The sequence below is a fragment of the Tinamus guttatus genome, unplaced genomic scaffold (assembly GCF_059628265.1).
Source record: "Tinamus guttatus ecotype Peru unplaced genomic scaffold, ASM5962826v1 Tinamus_guttatus_pri_ptg000676l, whole genome shotgun sequence".
NCBI lineage: Eukaryota > Metazoa > Chordata > Aves > Tinamiformes > Tinamidae > Tinamus > Tinamus guttatus.
This window is the reverse complement of record NW_028289210.1, coordinates 1885256-1909661: the sequence shown is the minus strand read 5'-3', so window position 1 is coordinate 1909661 and position 24406 is coordinate 1885256. Positions and strand designations below refer to the sequence as shown.

The following is a 24406-nucleotide window of genomic DNA, read 5'->3' as shown; positions in this document are numbered from 1 at the left end:
GCCCTCCGCGAGCGCCCCGCCCCCGAGCGCCGGCCCCGCCCCCCGGGCGCCGGCCCCGCCCCCCGGCGCCGGCCCCGCCCCCGCGCCGCGCCCGCACCGCCCCCCGCCCGGTGCCGTCAGTGCGGTGCGGCGCTGGGCAACATGGCGTCCGAGGGGATGATCCTAACGAACCACGACCACCAGATCCGCGTCGGCGTCCTCACAGGTAACGGCCGAGCCGCGCGGGGCCCGGCGCGGGGCGAGGCAGCCCCGGCGCCGCCGCGGCGGGACGGAGCGCGGCGGGAGCGGCGGGGAGGCCTCGGAGGCGGCGGGGCCTCCGCCAGGCACGGAGCCGCGGGCGCGGAGGCGCTCGGGGAGCGAGCGCGGCCTCGCGACCCCCCACGCTCCTCGCCGCGGGGGCACCGGCCCCTCCGCGCCGCCTCCCCGTGCGCTCCCCGCGCTCGCTGCGCGGATTTTGGGCGGTGGGGATGCGCGATGCCGCTGCTCGCCGCGCACCGAGGATCCTTCGGCCAACGCGGCCGAGAGCGGGGCCGCCGCCGCCGCTACGTGCGCGGCGGACGCCGGGGCTCCCCGCGGGCTCGCGCGGATCGCGGCCCGCCCGCCGCGCGGCCCCCAGCGCCCCGAGCGCCGCGGAGGCGCCCGCGGGCATCGCGGCGACCTCGCGCCCCGCGGGCAGCGGGAGCAGCGCGGCCGCGGGGCGCGCGGGGCGCGGGCGCTGTCCCTGAGCGCGGTGCTGAAGCGGCGCGAGGCGGCGGCGCGAGGCGGCGGCGCGCGGGCCTCGTGGGCGCGGGGCCGCCGGCAGAGCTGCGGGAGCGGGAGGTGCCGAAGTTAAAGCGGTGAGGAGCTCGCAGGAGGCTCTCTGAGGGTTTGTTGCAACTGTCTGTCTTGGGTTATTATTCTCCGTTGATCAGCAAGTTGTAAAAATCTCGTACGTGTGTTCCCAGAATGCAGTACCGGATATATCGTGGTGTTACCGCCACTTAAAGCCTGAATTCCATCATTTAGAATATGTAGGTTTGTATTTTGTACTATGGCAGTGTTAAACAGTCTTAGGCTGGACTAGCGGAGGGTTGGACTAGATGATCTCTAGAGGTCCCTTCTAACCTCAACCATTCTGTGATTCTCTGAAACACTTACACATTTGTATCAGAGATTCTAATTCCATTCTGAGTGTGGCCTCTTTTGTTTTTATATTTGGAAAGGAGAAGACCTGAACAGAGCAATATTAGCTTTTTCCCTTAATGCCATTATTTTGATCTACAAGCTAAAAATGTGCGAAGAATTTTCCCTTCTAATATGATAGAGGGCACTTAGATTTCTCATGATTTCAGTACCCCTTTTTGTCCAACCAGTGTTATATTTGTAGGCATGATACCAGTTTTGTATGCATGTGTTACTTAAATATCTTTTAATGTGTCAAGCTTCATTCTGTTTGGCTGTTCCTTTAGCCCTTGCAAAAGAATATTTGCACTTTGGGAGTTTTGACTCCCTAGTTGTTTCTCTAGCATTTACAGCTTTGGGAAGACAGTAAACTTAGTGTTCAGTCTTGTGTTTTTTTTCCTTTGTTCCCCCTCCCACCCCTCCCCGTAAAAATGAGCAATCATTTCTTGGCTAACTGATGAAATAATGAGTATAGAAAGAGGAAAGTTTCGTATAAGCACTGTTTTCTAGGTTTAGTCATTTACACAACTTCAGTAATCAGAAATTAGATAATTTAACATTTTATATCTTGTAATTATGATCATAACCATGTATTTGTTTTGTTATCAATTTATGCATATGGACATGTCAGCATAGACATATACTTTTAGGTTCTTTTTGGACTCTGTATACTCAGCTTAGAAAATATGGTTTGTGATAGTTTCATTCCAAATTAAAAGGAGTTAACTCTACAATAAGTTTAAATTCCCTCTGAATACTAAGCTGTATGTTCTTTTTTGTAACAAGGGAATTGATAAATTATGTGAGGGGTTGTTGGCTTTGCCTCTTTAAAGACTGAGGATTGCTCAAGAGTATATTGGTGATATGAAGTGAATACTATTAGATTTCACTGCATTCAGGTAGTTTTTTTTTTAAATAACTTATTGTAATTGGTTTTGCTTATAGTGGGCCTTTGCGTTTGTGTATATATTGCTACAGTTTCCTATTTTAAAATGTTCTTTTTTTTTTCTCATTTATAACAAATTAAGACAGATATAGCAGATTAGAAAAGCGGGAAAAAATAAGAGTTTGTTTACTGTTTCGTACCAAAGTGACATTTGTGTTTAAACACAAAATTATGCAAAATGCAGTGCTTTTTTTTCTTTTTTGAACATACTTGTTATCATCTCTTATATTCAACCTGTAAAAGTCTTTTAGTTTAGAGTCAATGAAAAGAATGAGGCCCATAATTAGAATTTTGTCTCACAGTGAAAGAACTGTCTTCCTCAAATCTGTAAAGTACTTGCAGATGCCATTCATGTTTATTTGAGTCTATTCAGAACGTCGTAGTGTTAAACTTATTTACAGAAATATGAAGAAATATGAACAATAACAGATTAATAAACTGTGAAAATGATTGTAGACTAGAGCATTATGTCTTATGCAAACAAAAAATCTTACTAGTTCATGGATAGACAACCGAGTCTTTGTGTATAATCATTTTAAGACATTTTGTAACTTGTGAAAAGAATGCAACTATGAAAATACTGTATTCAGTCCCAGTGTTTAATGAAGTGTTCACTTTAAAGATACTGTTGACTTAAGTGCCAAAATTCAGTTTTCTTTCTTTTACCATTGACATCTACTACAAACATGTGGATTATTAATAAAACTTCAGTGTCATGCTATCATGAGATTGTCTTCATGCTAAAACATACTTTAAAGTGATCCTTAAATGTCTCATTGGGAGATTTTTTTGGTTAGAGAATGAGCTACCATAGTTAGGTTGACAGTGGCTTAAGCTTTGCCATTTAGTAGTCTAGGTATTTTCCTTATTAAACAGAACTGTGGTAGGTGAAAGCGGAGAGGTGGAGAAAAGTGTCTAATTTTCTGCTAAAGTTTGCACTGTATGCATGCACATTCTCCCTCTCTGTGGTGCTCACCAGTGCAATCTTAAGTAAAATATTGATATTTGTGTGGAGTTATTCTCCTTTCCCTCTTTTTTTTTTTCTTTTCTTTCCCTCCCAAACATTTTGTGTTTGGGAAATCTCTCACAGGATGCTTGCTAATCAGTTATCATCAGGAGACTGAACCTGAATCGATTAGTACAAACTTTTGTAACACTGTAGTTGGCTGGGAAATAAAAGAAAATAGTGTGTGCAATGGCCAGAGATGGATCAGTGTTAGCCCATCCTTCACTGCTGTTGGCATTGGTAGAAGTCATAATCTGTGACCTTTGTTTTTAGGTGAGGGGCTAAGTGGCTCAAATAGCATTTGAGGTTTTCAGATCAGTTTGAGAATAGTAGTGAAAGCAGAAAACCTTAGCACTACTTTTGCTGCTGATACCATTTCCACAATTCTTAGACCATTTCATTTTGAGAAAAATCTTCTCTAGAACTATTCAGAGAGACTTTGGAGGCTCTCTTGGATTGGTTCTGTCTCTTATTTTGTTTTGTGCTTTTTCCTCACCAACCCCCTTTTCTTTGTCTTCTTTTGTTTTTTAACCTCTCTTTTGTGTTCAGTAAAAGTCTAGTATGTTGGGTTAAAACTTCATGTTTTGTTCTACTGAAGTTTCAGTGACAAGAGGATGGTTAGATTTTTTTTCAACTTACTCCTGATAGAAATTTGCCAAACCTTGGACTCCCTAATAAAACATTACTTTGTATTCCTCTTCTCTTAAAGGGGTCTGAAAAAACCATCACCTGAGAAAAGCAGCATTTTCTGTCTTTGCTCCTCTACTTTGATTGTTTTTATTTCTTTTGCAGAAAGCAATGTCGGATTCATTTTTCAGCATACTCATTTTCAGTATTGTCTAAAAGCTGGTGAAACAGCTTTTCCTGCATGAAACTTTTACAGTTTAAGGCAGTAAGAAGTTTTGGCAAAATGCAGTCCTTCACTGCGTGATTGATTTTTCAGCTACCTTATTCTTCCTATTTTTTCCCCTCTGCCCTTAAGTAAAAATTGAAACCTTTTGAATGTCAGTTACTGCTGTGGAATATGCAGCAAAGCAGTTAAAGACTTCTGAATGCTGAAGCTCAGACCTTGTTTGACTTCAGATCTCTTACAATTGTAATGTGAAAGGTATCAATATCTTTAGATGTGCGAGCCTCTTTAGTCCATCAAGATAACACAACACGTATCCATTATATCTGAATTTATTGATTTGTAGCAAGCATTCTTCTCAGATAGTCTGAGTGCTCTCTACTCAAACTTCCAAGCAAGGACAGTATCTGAGTAAGTCTGAAGTTCATTGATGTACATGCTTTGTAAAAATCTTTAAAAATTTTTGGTAACAAAATATTTAGGATGTCATTTTTGGTTTGTCAACCTGTTTACAAACAAGTATGGTGTTGGTCTCGGACTAAAAATTCATTTGCCCTTCTTTTGCTCTATGGACAACTCTTCCAGCGTTCTTCTTCACTTAAAGCCTGACATTTGCAAGATACTTTCTCAGTGATGATGTTACTCATAGTTTGGAAATATGTTAGAGATCATGGTAAACTTTCTCACTGAGGTGTAAGGGGAAGGCTAAGGACTGGCCTAAAGTTTGCAAGGACTTATTGTCAGATTATCTTGGCTGTCTGACTTGGTCTCTCAGAAACTACCTTGTAGGGGACACGCATCTTTCAAATATGGATCCAAGGCAGTCACTGTTCCTGGGCACCTCAGTTTTCTTCCAGAAGCGTAGTCAGGCAAGTCAGTGGTGGGAATGCATGAGCATTGCACTTCCATTCAGAGGAAAATGTTCTCGAGTGTGAGCAACGTTCACTTTCATCTTGCCTGAGTGTAAAGCTGTCATAACGTTGAGTTTATCCATAGATCTCCTTCTCTGCCATTTATAGCACTCAGCCTTCACAAAAACATTTCTTTCTCATTTTTGATACGGTTAGGATGATGAGCATTTATCTTTATTCATTGTGATCCATACCATTATCCATTTCCTTGTTATAAATTCATAGGGCTGAATAGGGACCTTTACCTGTTATGTAGTTAAAGAGGAAGAAAGTCTTGGATATATGTTTTGATTTTTTTTTTTAAATGCAGTGTAGAAAAAACAGGCTACTGGAATCTCATGGGTAAATGTCTATCTTGAAACTTATGAAATGGTCTATTTAGCTGTTGAGTAAGTTTTTCTTCACCAGTCTGTCTTGCCCAGCTGTGCCTGATCAGGCATTGCCAGCCCTTCTTAAAGGGTCATGCCCTTCCCCAGTGCTGATGTCACCTTGCCCCAGCTGTGCTTCTGGGTTAAGTGAGTGCTGCAAGGTGGGAGTGTGTCTGTGTGGAAGGAGGTGGCTCAACAGGGTGGGTTTCTGAGGTTGTGGCTAGTTCAGTGGCCTGGCCACTCAGCTGCCCAGTGCACAAGAGCTGCCCCCCATGAGCCTGAAGACAGCAGAGCGTGTCCCACCGGGGCGTAGGTGAGCTGGGACCACCACAGCCTTCCTTCTCTCTGGAAGCTGCTGCTTACGGCAGAGAGCCGTGCTGCTTGCATGCAAGAGCCAACTTCTTTCTCAAGCTACCAAAATAATGATTTTATTTTTTTTTTGTCATTTTTACTTAATGAAGTGTAATTTGGTCAAGTGATTTGCGCATATACTTTAAAAGCCTTTCTAATAGGCAAAAGTTTGTTGTGAAGTGCTTTTGTGAAGTGAGAGTGATTTTTTTTTTTTTCTGTCCTTCAAGTCAAAAAAAAATCTATATGGAAAAATATTTTTTTTCTTATAAAGTAACTGAAATGGCTATGCTGAAAGGTGTTTTGAAAGTGTTTTTTTTTATGGGCAAAAGTAGGTTTTGTGGTAATTTCTGGGAGCAAGACTGTGTAACTGCAGTATGTGGTAACTAAAAATGAGGACAAACTTTAGTTCTTGTTAGTTTTAGATGTTTGGATTAAATAAACCATTTGCATTTTCTTCCTTCATGTGGATGTAGTGATGCAGCTTTTTACCGGTTGTATTGAAATGGCCTTGTATGGGTATAGTCTTGTTTATGGCAGAGTATTTCTTGAAAGTTTAGCAGAATCTCTGAAAAAGGTGTTCTTGGAGAATAGAAAAATAATAGGCAGCATTATGTAAAATGAGAAGACAACAGACTTATATTTGGGGTTTTTATTATATAAAAGAGCATAACTTCTTTTTTTTTTTTTTTTAAATCATAAAAACAATTTAGCATAGAAGGTTGATGTTTACAGGAAATAGCAATGGCATTAAAAAGTGCTTGGAAAAACAGGCTGATTTAGGCAGTTACCTTAGAATATCTCCCTCTGCAAGAGAGATGCATGTGTGATGTGTCTTGTTTACTTGTTTCATTTTCTTATTAATATATACCTTAAATGTCAAGTAGGAAAAAATAGTAAAAGTTTCTAAGAATCATGTTCTTCTGTGTATGTTCTTCTGAACCCTGCAGAATGGGGGTCCGTACCTACCATTACAGGGTGGGTGAATGGTACTTTGTGGGGAATGCAATGCATTGCCTGCTCCTAGCAGTAGGAGATAAATGACAAAACTTCACTGGCTAACTTTGGTGATTTAGTGAATAGCTACGTGTTACAAAATTTGTTTTTGAGCAGGAAAGTGTGTGTGTGTGTTTGTGTATGCCAAGACCTGGAGTAACTGATTCGATGTCAGTTTATCACCGTATGCGAGTTAGTTACCCAATCTTGAATATTCATAATGAATTATATTTAATATTATTGACTTAATGCACAAGTTATATTAGTGGGCCAATACAGCAACATGTTCACTAATAAGTGCTGTATGACTATTTAACTGCAAATGTGGAAATCTTTGTTCTTAAAGAGTCAAATTCTAATTAAGTTATATCAATCATATAGCAGAGCAAAGAAGCCAAATGCACATGGATTTTGAAATTTAATGTATTTTGACTTTTTGAAGCACCTAATGCTTATTCTTATACCTTTCCTTTGTTATACTGTGTATTGCAGGGAAATTAAACTCTATGTGGAATTATTTTTACTTGAAAAAAAAAAAACTGCCTAGTATTTATTTTGACACTTGAATAATACGAGTTAATCAAATGGATGAACCAAACAGCTGATCTTTTTTTTTTTTTTTAAACTGTAATTCCTTAGGCATGTAGAAGAGTAATGTAATATTTCATGATCATTCAGTGAAATGTCTGTATATATGTTGAATTCTTATGTAGGATGCCTGTTTTCAAGATTTTATAAAATGTAGATAACATCTGTGGAAAATGTCATCTTGTTTTGAAACTTGACAGTTAAACTGCAAAAAAGGAGGATGGTTGAATAATAAAACACTTATTTCTCAGTATAATTTACTAATAATATTGTCACTTCAGGCAAACATTTAAAATTAGTCTGTCTTCACATGATAATAATTTACTTAGTAGTAGGGAGTAACCTGCTTTCTAGGTGAGGATTTGTTGAATTCATATTGTACCATCTAAAATTACCTGGCCCTTTTTCTTGGTTCAGGCACTTGGTTATTATCTGGTATAAATGCTTCATAAAAAAACATTTGATTATTTGTGTTAACAAGGAGGCATTTTTATGGTTCCTTTTCAGCAGGTGAATCTTGTCAAAGTTCTGAACAAAAGACAATTGTGACTTTTATTGGCAGTGTTAAAAACCTAAACCTCAGAAGTGATAATATTGGTACCCTATTTCCTCTATATTAAATGTGACTTTTGAAGACTCGGGTGGGAAACCTAGGTATGTGGGATTTTGGGGTTGGTTTGTTTTGCTTTGTGTGTGTATATATTTGAGATGTATGTTATGGGGGATTTAAGTTCACTTTGAAATCTTGAAGGTCCATGGATTTGCTTAGCTCCTTGGACATTCTTGAATTTTAAAAATACTAACATGCAGAAATATGTTTAGGTTGTACAGCTTTGGCTGCTACCATCTTTAGGAAAATCATTGTGGATTTTATGGCTGTGGTTGTTCAGAGAAGTATTAGTGGGTAAGTAGCAGTCGGCAAGATATCTCCTTATAGAAGGATGAGGGCTGCTGCCTTTTTTTTTTTTTTTTGTTGTTGTTGTTGTTGCAGACATCAATGTCAGCGTCGTGACTTGTTTCCAGGTGAGGGTGTTCCTGGGCAACAGGAAGAGCCCTGTAGCCTTCCGCAGTGATGGAAAGGCAAGACTCTACTCAGGACTTCTCACTCAGCAGGAAGCTGTATGGATGAAGAACAGCATACGTTCTGTGGGAATTAAAACAAGTTGCTGACAAGTATCCTGATCTAGAAGGGGAGGGTTCCTCTGATGCTTCACTGAATGGCAGAGTAGGCAGAGATTGCCATTAAACCAATAACATCCCCTTTTCTCCTGAGCAAGCTGCTTGAGAGGCTGCTAGACCACTTGGGAAGGGGTTGATAGCAAGGCCTGGGATGAAGTGTCACAAGTCTGCCAAGTCTTTAACCAGTGATTCCTGAATAGGCATTGAGCTATACGAGTGTGGCAATAGTAGGATTTTGGCAAACAGTTACTTGCAAATTAGATGTCCTGGGAAAGTCTGGATAGCAGTATATGTTTCTGGGGGTGGGGAAGAATTTAGACATTCAAAGAGATATTATGTTCCCACTCAAATGATTTTTTTTTTTTTTTCCCCTTATACTGAACATTAATGGTGCAGAGAGGTGTAAAGCTGGAGGGTTCCCAAAGGCTCATTTCTGAATCTTTATTTTGGAAAAGTATTTGGAAAAAGGGGCAAGGTGCCTAAAGAGAAGTACACATCTGGAAAGAAAAACTGTTGTTTCTATAACAAGCAGGAAAAGAAAGGAAGATGAATAGGCATTTCTCACTCCCTCTTTTTTTTAGCTTATTTTTTTCCATTTAGCTGTTTAAGGACTCGATAGAAGATGTTAGACCTAAAACAAGTAAGGTGTCAGAATAAGCTTTTTTGGGGGGGAGGGGGGATGGGGGGCAGGGGGTCAGGATGGGGAGAGAGGGAAAAGGAGCTTTAGGGTAAGTGTAATGAGGAGTAATGTTTTGAAACACATCTTTAAAAGGTAGTCCAGAGACTAAGAGCTTTATAGATAAATCTCAGAAAATGCCTGAGATGAAGCGGGGGGAGTGGTGACAGATGCTACTGTGTGTAGCGCTGTCTTGTTAAAAATTCAGCCCTGGTATTAAGATCTGATTTCATCCTTAAAAATATGAAAATTAGGAGAATGAGGACAAATGGTATGTAAAGGGTGTGGTGGTTTTTTTGTTGTGTGGTGTTTATTTATTTATTTATTTATTTCTGTAGTCTGTCTCTTTCCTGGCATCATGATTTCTTGAATGAATTCCTTCTCAGCTAATCTCTCATGATGTTCCTTTGCCTGGTGGTTGGATAACCTGTATCAGGGCAATGGAACTCCCAAGTCACTAGGTTTAGCTGAGTCTGTGCAATATAGATGTCAAAGTGAAAGTGGTTCTACTTACTATAAAATACGCTTGATGATAGGCTCTTCAATGATCCCTCCAATAGAACAGACTGAAAAGTCTATGTGGAATTTCCTTCCCTCCCAATCTCCCTTTGGAAGAGATTCCAAATCACTCCATGTGCCAACATTTCTATCTGCATTTATTTAGCAGAATAAGGAAAAGGGGAAACTAAGAAGAGATGCACAGAATAAAACAAGATGTAAGAGGCTGAGATTTTTTGAGAGAAATCTTCTCTTCTCTAACTCTTTTGAATAAATGTGCTGTCTGGCAGGCATGCAAGAAGGCAGATATAGGGCTATAAAAAGTTGGGAACAGCTATATTAAAGATAAGCTGAGGGTATTTGATTGAGCTGCTACAGAATCTAAGCAACAAAATTACAGACTCTTAGAAAACGCATGGATGAAGAAATGATAAACACATCTATGTTAATATGTAGCCCGAACAGCCACTCTGAATATTCAGCTGGGTTGTCTGCTAGGAAAATTTGTACCATATTTTTGTCAGGGATCTTTGTCTTCCTGCCTTCCCTCCATCTCGAGCTTCATTACTGGGAGTGTTCTCCTGGTGCAGCGTGCAGTCTTCTCTACCCGATTGCCTCCTCCTTAGAGCCTTGCAGGACTCTGTCCAGCCTTAGTCATTTCCCCCATGAAAAGTTACTCGTGGCTGTGACGGCTGCGGCCCGTGTGCTCCTGGCTGCCCTGCGCCCCTTTGTGCAGCTATGCAGTGAACCAGGCGGGCGCCGCAGCCGCTGTGACTTAACGCAGCAAAAAGACCTTCCAGCTGAATCTGTTGTGTGCTCTGGTTCAGCACAGATCTATGCAAATCCTTCTGCTCAGCAGGTGAATGGTGAGCAAGGCTGGCTTTTTTTTTTTTTTTTTTTTTTTTTAACAATGTTGTTGTTCTTTACTATTTTCCCTTTCTTTTTCCCTCCTCCAAATATGTTTATTTTGGTGGAGTTGCATGAAATAATTTAACTCAAATAAGGCTGTCTTGGAGAAACAGGGAAGGTGCTGTTGTGCTTTCTGTCCAGGCATGGTTCCCTCTCACCAACTGGTGTTACTGTGTCACCTCTTACTGTGTGTGAAACCAGCTGAACTTGTTCACCAGCAGAAAACTTTGTTGCTTTGTCAGGCCAGGTGCTTTGTCCATGGCATTTGCTAGTCTCACATGGTTCATGAGCAAAGACACTGTTTACACTGACCAGCAAGCAGGAAAGGGTGGGGAAGAGTTTTCCCATTATAGGAAAATATTAAGAGGAGAAATAAGGCAAGATCTCATTTCTCATTTTGCATGTGAACTTCTTTGATTCATGTGAACAGTAGCCAGGTGAGTGTGGAGGCTGTGCCAGATGCTTGTGCTTAATGAATAACTAAGTATTTGGAATACATTGCATATGTCTGGAAACCTAGGAAGGCTGGATAGTAGAGGTCTGTAGTATTAAAATTGGGAAGAGGCAAACAATATATTAAAGATTAACAGACAAATAAAGTTTGCTTTCTTTATATATACTAATGGTTAATAGTCAAAAATGTCTAGCAATTATTTTCTAAAAGTTACTATCTTGGCTAGAGATTAACCAAAGCAATTACACTCCTGCTAACTTACTAACTTCTGCTGTTTTAAGTGTAGAAAGCTCCAGTGATTGGGTGTTAGTGTGAATACTAGACACGTATGCCATAAACTTCATCACATTTGCCCAAAGGTGGCACTTCCACTTAGGATTATGATACAAACAAAAGTGAGTCTCTGCAAATGTAATAAACACCTGTCAGTCTTCAAGGTCTGGGAAGTTTGCACACAAGGAAAAGTTTACAATGAAATGTGCAGAATGAAAGCTTTGATTTGAAGTATGCTAGGGGAAAGAAAATGCATATTTACATGTTTTATGCATGCATGTGCACATATCTTAACCACACACATCTCATGGTATTAGATTCTTGCCAGATCTCATTTGCTACCTGTTCAAATGACTACAGGTCTTTGAGGCTAACATCTTTCTTAGCTTAGGTATAGTTTTTCTAAATATATCTTTCTCTGACCAAATAGCTAATAGGCCAACTCTGAGGGTGCTAACCTGGCACCTGGTGAGTGGTAATTGACATGCTGTTGACTGATGTTTGCTTTGCTGGGGAAGGCAGCTTTCTGTAGAGCAGCTGTTTGTCACCCGGGGGCCCTTCTGCCCTGCATGTCATCTTAATTGCTGAACAGAATCCTTATCTTTCTCTTGGATGGACTCGTAATGTGTTACCCATGCGAGCTAACTGGCACAACCAGCTACAGACATCAGCTAGCTGGCTGAGATGGACTTAGGGATTCTTGCCTCTGCCATTCTGTCACCCTATCTAAGAGAATAGCAAGGAGGATGGATAGTTTAGTTGTATAATTGTGGTCAGTGGAATCTGTGTATTCATGTAAGGCCAATTTTACTTAAAATTGGAAACCTGCAGGACCACAAGTTTGTCATGTTAGGCATTTCCATAGTCTCCGTGGATACTAAGTATGTTCTTTTGAGTCCAAATACAGTATTGGAGGTGAAGCTGACTTAATTCAGCCAGTGTCTTGTGAGCTGTGATGCAAGTGGCATCTTCAGCATTAATTAATTTTATAGTAGAAGTAAAGAGGGAATGTGGTTTAAAGTAGTGGAAAATACTAAAGACTACAGTTATGTAAAAAGTGATCCTAACATTAAAAAAGTCCTCCTTCTGGAAGCACAAATTAAAGATGAATTATAAAAACAGGAAAAAAAAAAAAAACAGGGAACTGGGAGGAAAAAACAAAGACTATGGAATACTGTTGATGGTGACGCTACATAAATGCAAAAGCATGTACTAAAGTATAGCCACTAGCAAAAAATGTAGAGATGGAGGTTATACAGATGAGACATAAAAGATGTGAGTGGAAAGCAGGCCAGCTAAACAGGGGAAAAGATTTTTGTGCTTATGGATTCATAATCATTAAGTGTCTTGGAGCATCCCATTCATTCCTTAACAAGGGCTAAATTAGAAAACCTTTTATAAAAAGATTTGTGAAATAAACTGAGTGGCAAAAGCTTTTAATTCTGTGTCTCTGCCTTTAATAATAGTAATAATAATAATAAAAAAAGAAAATCCTTACTGAGCCTTATTCAAAAAGCTGATAAATTTTGAATCCATTAGCATTTTTTGTGATAAATTCATCTCTTTGTTTTGTGAATGGTGAAACTCACCCAGCTAGGGAAGTAGTCCTGCATGTGAGCTTGTGTGCCAGTGAATGTATTTTTGCAGCTATATGGTGAACTAGACTGGGAGCTGATCCAGATGCAAATATTTTGCCAAGCTAGTTTAAAATCAATTTCTCTACCTTTACTGTGTGTAAATGTTTGTGCCCACACAGTGGAGATGGAAACAATTTGCTGTAAGTTGGAAGAAGATATGACTATTTTCTAGTAAGGATTAATGAGAAAAATCAGTCTTTGGCCAAGGCAGTGGCTTTCCTGTCAGGCTTTCAAAACTTGTGTTATGACTGCAGTGCATTTTTATTTAGTTGCTTCAGTTGGAAAAGTCGCAAGTTGGGAACTTGATCTGATCTGTTGTGAAAGAGCAAATCTCATGGCCTTTTGCACTAGTCCTAGTTCCCTGCTTGTGATTAGAGATCCAGTGGCCGGAGGCTACAGAGAGTGACAGAAAACTCATTTGTCTTCCATGCATGTGATCATGCTTGCAGAAGTATTTGTGTTTGCTCTGGAGATGGTTGTCTTTCTTGGGTACTAAACGATTGTTTTCCTGCTTTCCAAGTGATTGTGCTACTTAGTTGATTGCAGCATCAGTTTCCATTGTCCTAGTTTCTTTCTTTTAGGAGAACATTAGATTGCACTAATTTTCATTAATATTAGCTTGTTATCTACTGAGATTTCAGAGTTTGGTTATGGCTGCACAAAAGCTGTTAAGAGAAGAAGTTCTTCAAAGCAAAGACTCCCAAGGTTTTCAGCAGGTCCTCTGTCCTGTCCCCTCACCAGCTTTAAACAAAAATGCTCAAGCACACTGCTTTCTTAGTGCTTGTGGAAGAAGAAAGCATTAAATAATGAACTGACTCTTCCTGTAATAATGATGGAAGATACAGAAGTAAGGCTAACATTCCTTTGCTGACTCCTTGCCTAACCTCTCGTTTCTTTTTTGATACCTTCTGTTAGCTGCTTTTGTGGGGGGAAGCTAAGCCTTAGCACAGCCTGCTGTCAGCAAGCAATTCTTTAAAGCTTAGTGTTTCTCCTCTTTGATTCCCTGAATATCAGAGCAGCAATTTCCAACCTTTTAATAACTATCACTGCTTCTTGTGCCTTGTTCTCTAATACCCTCTGCTGCCTTTTGGTGTCCTCATACCAGGCTGCTGCTGGGGATGGCAGTGCTGGTGTCTAACTCGGGGTGGTTGTCATGTTGGGCTCTGTGTTGTGTCCTGGTTTTGATCAGCCTGAGAGGTGGACCGGTTTGTGTTGCCTTTGCCCGGGCCTTTGGTCAAATGGAACACCAGTGAGAGAATTTATAACTTGTTCCACTACTGTTTGCCCTGGTTGTTCGTGAGGAGAGGCATTTTGTAGATCTGTGCCAGGGAAGCAGTGTCCACACATCACTACTGTGCTGGGTTCTGATACATGACCTATAGGAAGAGGATTGACTTACAAGCAGCTGCTGTATTTTTTTTTTCCTTTTTTCTTTTTTTCTTTTTTTAATATTACGTGTGCACTGTTGGCTAACAGTTTTCCTAGAATTTGCAAATAGCATTGTAACTTCTCACACTAGTTAGCTTTTTATAAACACTTGGAGCCTTTGGAGATTCACCTACCTTTCCTCCATTGGAATCATAAGTGAAAATATAGCCACCATACTTTTACTCTTTCAAAGAGTTTCTTGATAGGTTTGGGGGGGGAAGAACCCTATTGCTTCAAATGTTACCTCCATTTAAGTTAATGTAATACGTATGAAATGTTTCTCTGGGCTGCAACATAGCTATCTAATGTCTGTTACTGTGCATGCATGTTAAGATGCAGGCTGAATTTTTAACCATGTTAAGTGAATGTAATTGAGGACCACTCTAACTTCCCAGGTGAGATCATTTGAGTAAGACCTTGGTTTAAAGCTATTGGAAAAGTCCATAGTACTAAATGCCCTGTTGAGTGATTTATTCAATGCTGGGTATAGTTTCAGACATTGGTTTGTGACTGATAGCTTTGCTTGCTGTATAAATCTGTATAAAGCTCGTCTGCCAGCATATGGCACTTTTGATTTATTCATTTTGCAGATTTCTCTTACCTGGGGATCTGTGAAGTATTTAAGTGTATAAAGGAAGTCCAGAAACATATGCCAGATAGACCATATGCTAAAAAGATGCCTTTTTAAATCTTTGAGGACAAGAACTATTATTATCATAGTATGTGAGGTTCTCAGATAGTTATATTACACATTTGTTGCTTATTTAACAATTACTTTAAAGGCCTAGTATAATGTCTATATTAGAGATCCCTAGAGGCCACGGTCAATCAGAGTAAAGTTAGGTGTCATATACATAATCTGTAAAAGTTCCTGCTTCAAAAGACTGTAGATTTTTTTTTTTTTAAATCAGTAGTTGAAAGATGCTCTTAGACTGTGCATAATATTCTTTTATTTGAGATTTTGAGTGTATTGAAAGAATGTTCTTTTATACTAAGTTCCTTAATGCTAAGTAACCAAAATCAACTGTCTTGAATCACTATTTGTGTGCAGCTTTGTTCTCAGGCTCATTCTCTCGGGTTGCCTGGAAGGTTTTAAATAGAATTCCTTAGTGTGGAGTTTCTTAGCTGGATAGCTGAGAGTCTGCGGATTCTTTCTTCTACAGTAAGCAAGGTTCTCTATCAATTCAGTCTGTTCAAATTATCTAACTTACAGAAGTGTCAATTAGTATATTAGAAATATAGAATATATACACTTGTAATTAACCATATGACATATGTAGTGATATATTTTGTCTTTATCTTAAATCTGAGGTTTTACTTTTGTTTGCATCCTGCCTTTCTCCAGAGAATAAGAGTTTGGGATAAGAGGTTGAACAGGCAAAGCTCCTTTAGTACGTTGAGTTTAATGTGACACTCAAAAGCAGGTTGCAGTCTCTGGTCGAATACTTGGGGTGTTGAAAGGAGCTGGTCAGCCTCACCTCAGGCCCTGGGAAGATGAAGAGCACCTGATCCAGGCTACCATTTCCAGACTTGTGAAGGATATGAAAGTTGTTAGGAATGTGACAGTAGCAGTAGAGTATGTTTTAAATACTCTTCACAATAGAATGTGGCTTCCTTTATTTGCTCTACCAAGTAGTGCTTTTAATAGCTGCATTCCTGGTCTTGCATTTCAGAAGTCAAAAAAAAAAAAAGTTTAATGGCTGAAGAGGTATCCAAATACTCTGAAAGTCTTTAGAAAAAGAGGCATAAATAGTCAATCAAATGAGTCTGTCTCATCACAGCCATGTCTCTTTTGGATCTAACCTCTCAGGTGTTACTTCAGGACCTTAAAATTAGGAGCTTGGACCATGCGGTGTAATGGAGAACAGGGTTCCCATTTTGCATATTTGACTATTGCATTTTGTTTCCTATTAGGGAGCAAGTAACAAAACAAAAATATTCCATGAAGCAGGGACTAGACCCAGGTCTCTTGTACTGGAGTATCCCAGCTGTTTGGTGACATTATGGCCCTTGCTGCTCATCATCCAAATGCCAGAGCATTTTAATTCTTTACTGGGTCAGGACCTAGGTTGGGTAGATTACCACACCTAAAGGCTGGAGGTAGACAATTATGTCTTAGGACATAAATGAATGCCTATTCATTTGGGCATTCACTGCCTTAATTGAATCCCTGGGGAGCCAACAGAGAATTAAATCCAAGTCCCCTCTGGGATACTTGTTGTACTTGATGGATCTATGTGGGAAGTTTTATGTTTGTAGCTTTCAGTTGTTCATGTTAAACATTGTTGTTTATGTTAAAACAAATATCTTCTTGAAAGAAAAACAAGTGACGCTTTCAGTTAATAGGGTTTCACGCTTCCTTGAGTTCTCTGTTGTAGTCTTATTCCTCATCCCTGCATAAGGGAAATAAACCTGATAGGATTTAAGATTTTTGACAGGCAGGTAAAAGTTTGGGAAAATTCTCCTTTTTTACATGACAATTAAAATACAAACTGTGATATCTATTCTTATCATAACTTTTCATGCTTTGCTACACAAATCTCAAGGTACTACTGAGAGTGTACTAGCTAACTACTTTACTATGTTTTAATGGATTTTTTTTTTTTTTTGTCCTCACTTTCTTGGTAGTGAAACTTCTGTGCAGAACAAAATTGACCTGAAATTACTCTGTCATTGTTGTGTGGTGTGGTGGGTGGTGGTGTGTTTGTTGTGGTGTGTTGTTGTTGGTTTTTTTTTTTTTTTTTTTTTTTTTTTTTTTTCCTGTGTGTGTGTGTGGTGGTGGTTTTGTGTGAAGCAAAACAGTCCTGAAAACCACAAGCAGTGCTGGTATGAGTCTGACCTTGTCTTACTAAAAGGTGCCTGCATCACAATTCCCTAATGAATTACAACATCCTCATGGCATGCATTCCCACTCAGATCTATTTTAAGCAATGACAGGAACACTTCTTATAATTAATTGCGTTCATAAAATACTGGAGTGAAGAAACTATACAGAGAAGATAACGGTGTTCTAGAGATCAAAGAGAACTAATGGAAAAGTAAAATAAAGAGGCTAACAGGAAAAAATGAAAATAATGATTTTTTTCCTGTCAGCGTTTGTCCATATAACAGATTTGTCACAAAAGAAATATATACAGATATATATAAATATATAGATAAATATATGACTTTTTCAAGGAAACGTGGCTCACTTGGTTAGGCAAAACTGTTTTAAGTTTAATGTTGCAATGACAGTAACAAATTGTAATGTGTGCCTTGGGAGGCCTTATTATCAAATCCTTTGTATACCACAGTATCTGATCCATTTGCTAAACGTGATCTTGTAACTCTGCAGTTTGTCAAGAGAATGTGGTTTATTTCGAGTACAGTTACTGTATGCTGCAGAGTAGCAATAATACAAGACAAAAAGACTAACAGCTAATATTTTAAGCTGGGAATCGTTAAATATTGTGGACATTCTAGAATATTTTCAACTTTTTTTTCTGCTGTTTTCCCGGAGGTTTCCCCTCCTCCAAAGAAAACTAATATCAGTGCACTATTATCATACCATTATTTTTCCCAGAATGGCTTGTGGGAAAGCAACAGAACTTGGGAAATGGAGTGCAGGGAGGTTATGTGTTTACCTCACTTAAGTTGCTTATTTTATATTAGGGAAGGGGAGGGAATTGGGAAGAGAAGGTTCATGGTTGCCAGAGAATATCATGTCATCTTAACTCCAAATCATGTAATGCAATTTTCCCCTTGAATTAGGAGTGAGATGAGCCTTTTAGAGGCATTTACAGTTTGTTTAGAAAAATGTTCCAGTATGTTTTTGGATTTGGCCTAGTTCAAAAATGCCAGATTTACTGTACTATGGTGGTTGTATGTATTCCTTTACTGATATGTCAGAACAAACCTAAAAAACCAACATCTCATGAGTTTTATGTATATATTAAATATAAAACCAAGCCATCACTACAGCTATGCCAAGAGTTTTGTGTAATGTCTTGTCAAATTTCTAGCTTTTGAGAGCTGTGGTACTGAGATTGTGGTCATGACAATGTAATTGTGAGAGCAGCATCTCGGGACTCTGCCTGTTGTTTTGTGAAGTATGAGGCTTTACTTTAGGATTAACTTCAGGTCTGCAACAAAGTAATAGATGAAGGAAAGGAGCCTTTGCAAAGGGGATTTGATTAAAAAAAGTAAAGAACCACAAACCTTATGTACAAGTAGGTGCATTTCATGGTGCATTTATGCTGCTTATAAAGGATGGATTTTCCTTCCCCTCCCAACTCCTGTCTGGACACAAAATCAGAAGTCGTTCTGACATTTTCGTTAATTTTCCTCTGTCTCCTGAGTTTCAGATCCTGTTGAAACTCATTTAAAAAACCCAACCAAAGCAAAAATTTTCTTAGAAGGTGTTTGCGACATTGAGGAGCAAAGTGCAGGATTGAGGCTTGGGATGTTCAGAGGGTGCTCTTTTCAGTTCCATGCACCTGATCTGCTTGTTGTCCTTTTGGCATTGCCCTTGGGGTGCCAAAGTCCAGTTGTAAGCATTCTGCAAGCTTAAAGGTAAGCTCTTGCAGCACAGTTTTGTGAGATTAAGAACTTTAAAATTAAATTAGCAATATTTGCTCAGCTGTCTCCACTCCTTAATGGGCCTATATAAGGGGATCAGGGTTTCTTTTATTGCAGTCCTGCTGTGCCCAAATTACCTTTGTTCACATTAGATATTTTAAAGGCTAGCTGTTTGTTCTTACTGTATGAGGGTTTTCCAGGTACTTGTATATTCTTTTTCAATTTTTTTATTTAAAATGCAACTATGTTTAACAGTAGGAAAAAAGGTGTGTGTGCTTTTTTGTTTGTTTTTTTGTTTGTTTGTTTTAACCTCAGATACTCTTTTTTTTGGGACACATTTGCGTAGTTTAAAATGCAGATACTGTCTCATTTGGTTGTATGAACAACATCAATCTCCTCTAGCATCATTTTTAGCTAACATTATGAAGTGATGGTAAGTAAAGCTGTTATATTTAGATTTTTAATGCAAACAAGAATACCAACTTCTTGTATGTGAGAATTAGTAAACAAATCTGTGCAAGTAATGGAAGAATGGCTGCCATTTCTGAAGCTATATGTCACCTTACTTGGGATAAGTAGTATATAGAATTAGGGGCATTTTGCAGTGTAGCAGTTCAGAGTCACAGACTGGTTGAGGTTGGAAGGGACCTCTTCCTGTCAGATATAAAGGAGCAGTCATGAAAAAGAAAAGATAAGAGGAAAAAAGGAAGCTTACCAAATTAGCACTTTTCGTATTTTAAATGCTTGATATTGTTTAAAATATTAGGGGAAATGTCTGTTGGGTTATCTGTAGTAGAAGGACCAGCATAGTAAAAATCAGATTGATGACATTGTTAATGAAAAACTGGTGAGTTTTGTGTCACTGGAATGCTGGAGTAGAAAGTTTGCCACTGCAAGGCTGACCTAGAGTAGGGAAGGCCATGCTTATTGGCTGGAGGGGAGAGTCGGGGATAGTGGAGTCATATTTGTATTTGATTTTGGGGTTATTTCTTTTTGGTTTAGTCAGATGTGCAAAAGTGCTTCAGTCCCAAAGAAATGTTTAAAGAGAGATTTAGAAGAAATTTTTGAGGGGACAATTCATGAAGTACTTTACATATACATAGAAATTTATGCTAGTTAAATCAAATGCATTCATGTAAGACTAAATGCATTTTGTTAGCTCAAGATAAACAGACTATTTTCATACTTTTAGCATAAATTGTGTTGAGAACTGTAATCTCTGGGTGCCTTCTCTTTAATGATTTGACAGTTTAAACATCATTCTGGGCTTATGACTCTATTAAAATGTTGATTTCTTCAATTGTTTAAGTTGTATTTGTATTGTATAAATTGTGTTGCTTGTGTGGGATAGTATTTGATTATATTGTGCAAATCTTCAGATATCTTTTAGAGGCATCTCTTATATCTGTACAAACTATTTCTATATTTGCTTCCTTCCAGTTGGAAGATATAGAATAACATGGTGCTATTGTCTGAGGTTCTTTGCTGTGTGTCTATGGGATATATGGAAGTGTTTTGAAGTTACGCGTGGAAACCCAGCTGTGGGGGTGCGTGGCTGGCCACTGGCCCCCCAGAGTGGTGCTCATATGTAGGTGTGTGGCCATGGCGTTAGCTGCTTCTGAGAACTCAGATGTCCTCTCCCTTCCTCTAAGGCAACCAAAAATGTAAAGGCTGGCATGTGAAACTTGAGGAGGAAAGAAGTCAGTAGTAATAAAAAGACATCATGCAAAAAGGGAAGATAGATCAGAGATGCTGTCAAGCTAAATGCAAAACTAAAATAAGGTGGGTCTGGAAAAAGACTGTGGAGAATAAACTTGCTAAAGGCATAATGGCTAATAATAGCCAGAGTTCATCTATGTCAGGAGTAGGAAGCCTGTCAGCCTATTGGTAAGGTGGTAGATGAGCAAGAATAAGGAGCACTTGAGGGAAATAAAGACATCATGTAAAAGATAAGCGGTGTTTGCAGCAGTGCTCAGGACAGAGGGAATGAGGGAGCTTTCTGTGCCCCCCTCCCCTTTTTCTCTTGCAAGGCATGAATCTCTAATTGAAGCATCAGAGCTTTTTTAGCAGGAGTCACCAAGTCTGAATGAGCAGACTTTGAAAGGAGATATTCACTGAAGAGGTCTGGTAGAACTGAAATCAGTAATTATAGCTGAATGCAGTTGTTAAGTGAAATGCTGAAATCGACTTTCAGATAATGGATGGAAGATATAGAATAAGGGGCTTTTTTGGGGGAGGAGGAGTGGAGAGCAGGGAAAGGGGTGGATATCGTTTTCTTTTTAAGAGAATGCTTGAGTGCATTGCAGCAACCATAGGGACGAGTAATATATATTAATGTATCTGCTAGTGTTTTGAGGAAGAGTCAAAATAGCTCTGAAAGATTAATTCTTTTCAGTCTTCTTGAGTTTTTTGTGCCTAATGATACTTTAGTAGGAGTTATTTGATATTGAAAATGCAAATTTACTATGTGCTTCAAAGAGCTCTTAAAGAAATTAAAGCATCCTGCAATAAGGAGGAAGGTTCTACCACTTTTTAATACCTGACTGATAATGAGAAAAGTGTAGGAGTAAATTGTCAGACTGTTCTGTAGAGGCATTTACCAACAGCATCATACAGGGATCCGCACTGGAAGCGTCATGACTTGAATAAGTAGGACAACACAAACCAGCTTCTCTGCTACTCACTGTTACTCATACTACATATAGTTGGAGACACAAATGAAATTATGAATTAGTAGTTTAATTATGCCTATCACTCCAGTGGCTTCAAAGTTAACCTATATTCAGATAAAATTTATGCTTTTAATCTCTGTAGGATCTCTACCTCGTAGTGATATACTTTGTCTATCAAAAAAGGTTTGCTTTCCACTTTAATTTTTATAAAAATTATGTAGAGAAATGAAAAGGCACACATTAACACACATCTAAAACAAATTTAGAAGTGCAGGAGCTTTGTGAAGACTTAGCACTTGCACATATTTCTGTTGTGAATTTTCCTATTAAATTGTACTTAGGCTGATACTTCTGGTGGGAGTGAATATGTGAGTCTTCACTGCTTTAGGTGAGAGGGCAGCAGGTGAGTGCAGTTGCTGTCCCTGCTGACAACCACACAAATGAGCATGTGCTCTGCATTTCATTTGTCTGGTCACACAGCAAGTTAACTGGAGTTCTAGGGCCAACAGCTTGTCTGTGTCTTAAACTATAAGTTGGCTTTTTTAGTTTGGTATTGTAACAGATGTGCATCTTCTGAACTGAGTCCAAATGCAGATACGTAATGCTGGCTTTGCACCACTCTTGCTGTGTTGTGGTTTTTTTTTTTTTTTTTTTTTTTTTTTTTTTTTAAGATAGTAAGCATTATATATAAGCTGTGAAAATCTTTCAGACATAAACTGCCTTAAAATGAGCTACTTCAAAACTCTTCATTTACCCAATGCAGTCTCACTTTTCTGCTACATATGTCTGATTTACCTAATAACCAATATGAACTAATTTCTCATGTGGCGTAGTTTTCATGTGGCTTTATTAAACCATGCTGCGTATGTATTGGTAACTTTTATATTCAATATTGGTGTTCATAACTCTTTATATTCAATCATCTTTAAAGTTAAAAGAACTTCCAGCTTTTAGAACTCTATTCATATAGACTATGAATAGACTATCAATAGTCTATATGAATAACTGGGTCGAAAATTGGAAGGAGCAAATGGCATGTCTGACTTCAGATTAGCTAGAGAAATAAAACCTGAGAAATGTGATCAGCAAGTAAAAGCTTGGATTTGAAAATAAAACTGTTCAGTGAAGGGAAAAGGAAGAACGGTCAGTGTGAGAATGGTGTGTGAGGATCTTAATGTAAAAAGTAGCATGTGCATCTCCGCGTCCTTTTGGCTTTTCTGGTAATGGCAGAGTCTGTGCCATACCTGACCTAAACATGAGATGCAGGTAAATAAAGCATCCAAGTTGGATGGACCTGTCAAGGCTGTTGTAGGTTGGTGTGTGCATGGGTTGGTCTCAGACTCAGTACAGGTTTTATGTGGTCTGAAATGACTGCAGATAAGTAATAACCTGGACTACAGTGTCTGTGTTACCTGTGCATGTGAGAACTCTAGGCCAGACTTTGGCTTGTCTAGTCAGTCTGGAAATCATTTTTTCATAGTATTGCATAGGAAAATTTGAGTCTTAACCACAGCAGGGTTTCACAGCATGTTGGCCATCTGTAAACACTGGCTCTTTGCCTTCTGCTACAAACTTCATCCTGTATTTGGCAAGGACGTAGAAGGGTTCAGTTTTATCTTCATTGAGTAGTAGAAATACTTGCCAGTTATAGATAGATAGAAGGGCTGGCACTATTCTTGAGACCTGTTCCCCTGCTCTCAAACTTGGCCTTGACATTTTTGGCAGTGTAAAATTCCCATACTGTATGTAACTGTCATTCTGCTGCACTTTGGTATGGTGGAAAAAAAAAATCAGAGTAGATATCAATTGTTCAATAGGCAACAGGCTTCAGTAGGTTCAAAGAAATACTTAATTTTTTTTTTAAATGAACTTGAACATTATGCTCTGCTGTACCATCAATTCAGATAACTTACCACTTTATGGTTTCCCTTCAAAGACAACAAAGTCAGCTTGGTTCTTATGCTATAAGAAATTTTGCAGGATGCCATCATAAATTTGCCAAGTCTCGGTAGTTTTGTGAAAGGCAACTGATGGGTCTTCGAGGAAAGAAGCAGCTTGCCATTATGTGTAAGAGACAAAGGGAGTTTATTTTCCTTTACAGCTTCTGTTAGAGGCTTGGGTTTTACTTTGCAATTTATTTGTCACTAACATGGTGTACTGCTACCACCTGTACTGCTATCCCCGATCTTTAATGCACAGTCGCATGGTCTAGAATATTTACAGTCAGTGAATCACCTGCACCCTCTTGACATCAGAAATGTGAGCACGTCTTATGGAAAGGGAATGCGGACACTAACCTGCTTGTGATGCTTTTTGTAAGACTTGTTTCAGGTTCTGTGCTCTACAGATAAGAGATTTGGGGTTAAAACAAACAAAACCTAAACCCTGTGTTCTGCTTATTCTGCTCTAATATTTCATAGTTAGTCTAAGAGATTATACCTGAAGAGAATCTTGGGAGATACCCATGTGTGAAATGTAAAACTTTTTCTCAGAGTGCTAAGCATGCTATTGGCTCGTTTTTGAAATATTTCATGAATATGTAGGCATTTTGCAAAGCCTTTGAATAAACTACTAAATATTACCAAGATAGCCTGAATGCTCCAAGACATAAAGGTATAATATGGTTTTTAAGAAAGAATCAATGGCAGTTTCACATCTCTACTGTTACATTCCTTAACTTTCTTACAGTTCTACAAGGCAGAACCACATGCTGCTTTCATTAATTTTTCAAGTTTTTCAGGGAAATGAGTGTCCTCATGATTCTTGATGTGTTGAATACTTCTGTGTTGTAAATGAGTTTTTCCTCTGCCAAAGCATAGCTTTATGCACTGGAAAAGACATTTTAAGGTCAATAGTTAAGAGTTGTCAGTGGAACTTTGTTAATGCTGTATCTCAAAATGTGCAACTGCAGGTTCTTGCAGAGCTCAAAACGACATGTCTAAAAGTGCT

The 24406-nt window shown here is 39.1% G+C and overlaps 1 protein-coding gene across 8 annotated transcripts in view; it reads left to right on the top strand.

The window, feature by feature from the left end:
• Positions 1 to 84: 84 nt before the first annotated feature.
• The window catches only part of GPHN (gephyrin), a 254183-nt gene continuing 229861 nt past the window's right edge, over positions 85 to 24406 (top strand). For all 8 annotated transcript variants that reach the window (XM_088536554.1, XM_088536553.1, XM_088536550.1 and 5 more), the window contains exon 1: positions 85 to 205. In XM_088536554.1, coding sequence (XP_088392680.1) covers positions 142 to 205 — 64 coding nt within the window. In that variant the 5' untranslated portion in view covers positions 85 to 141. The remainder of the gene's footprint in view (positions 206 to 24406) is intronic.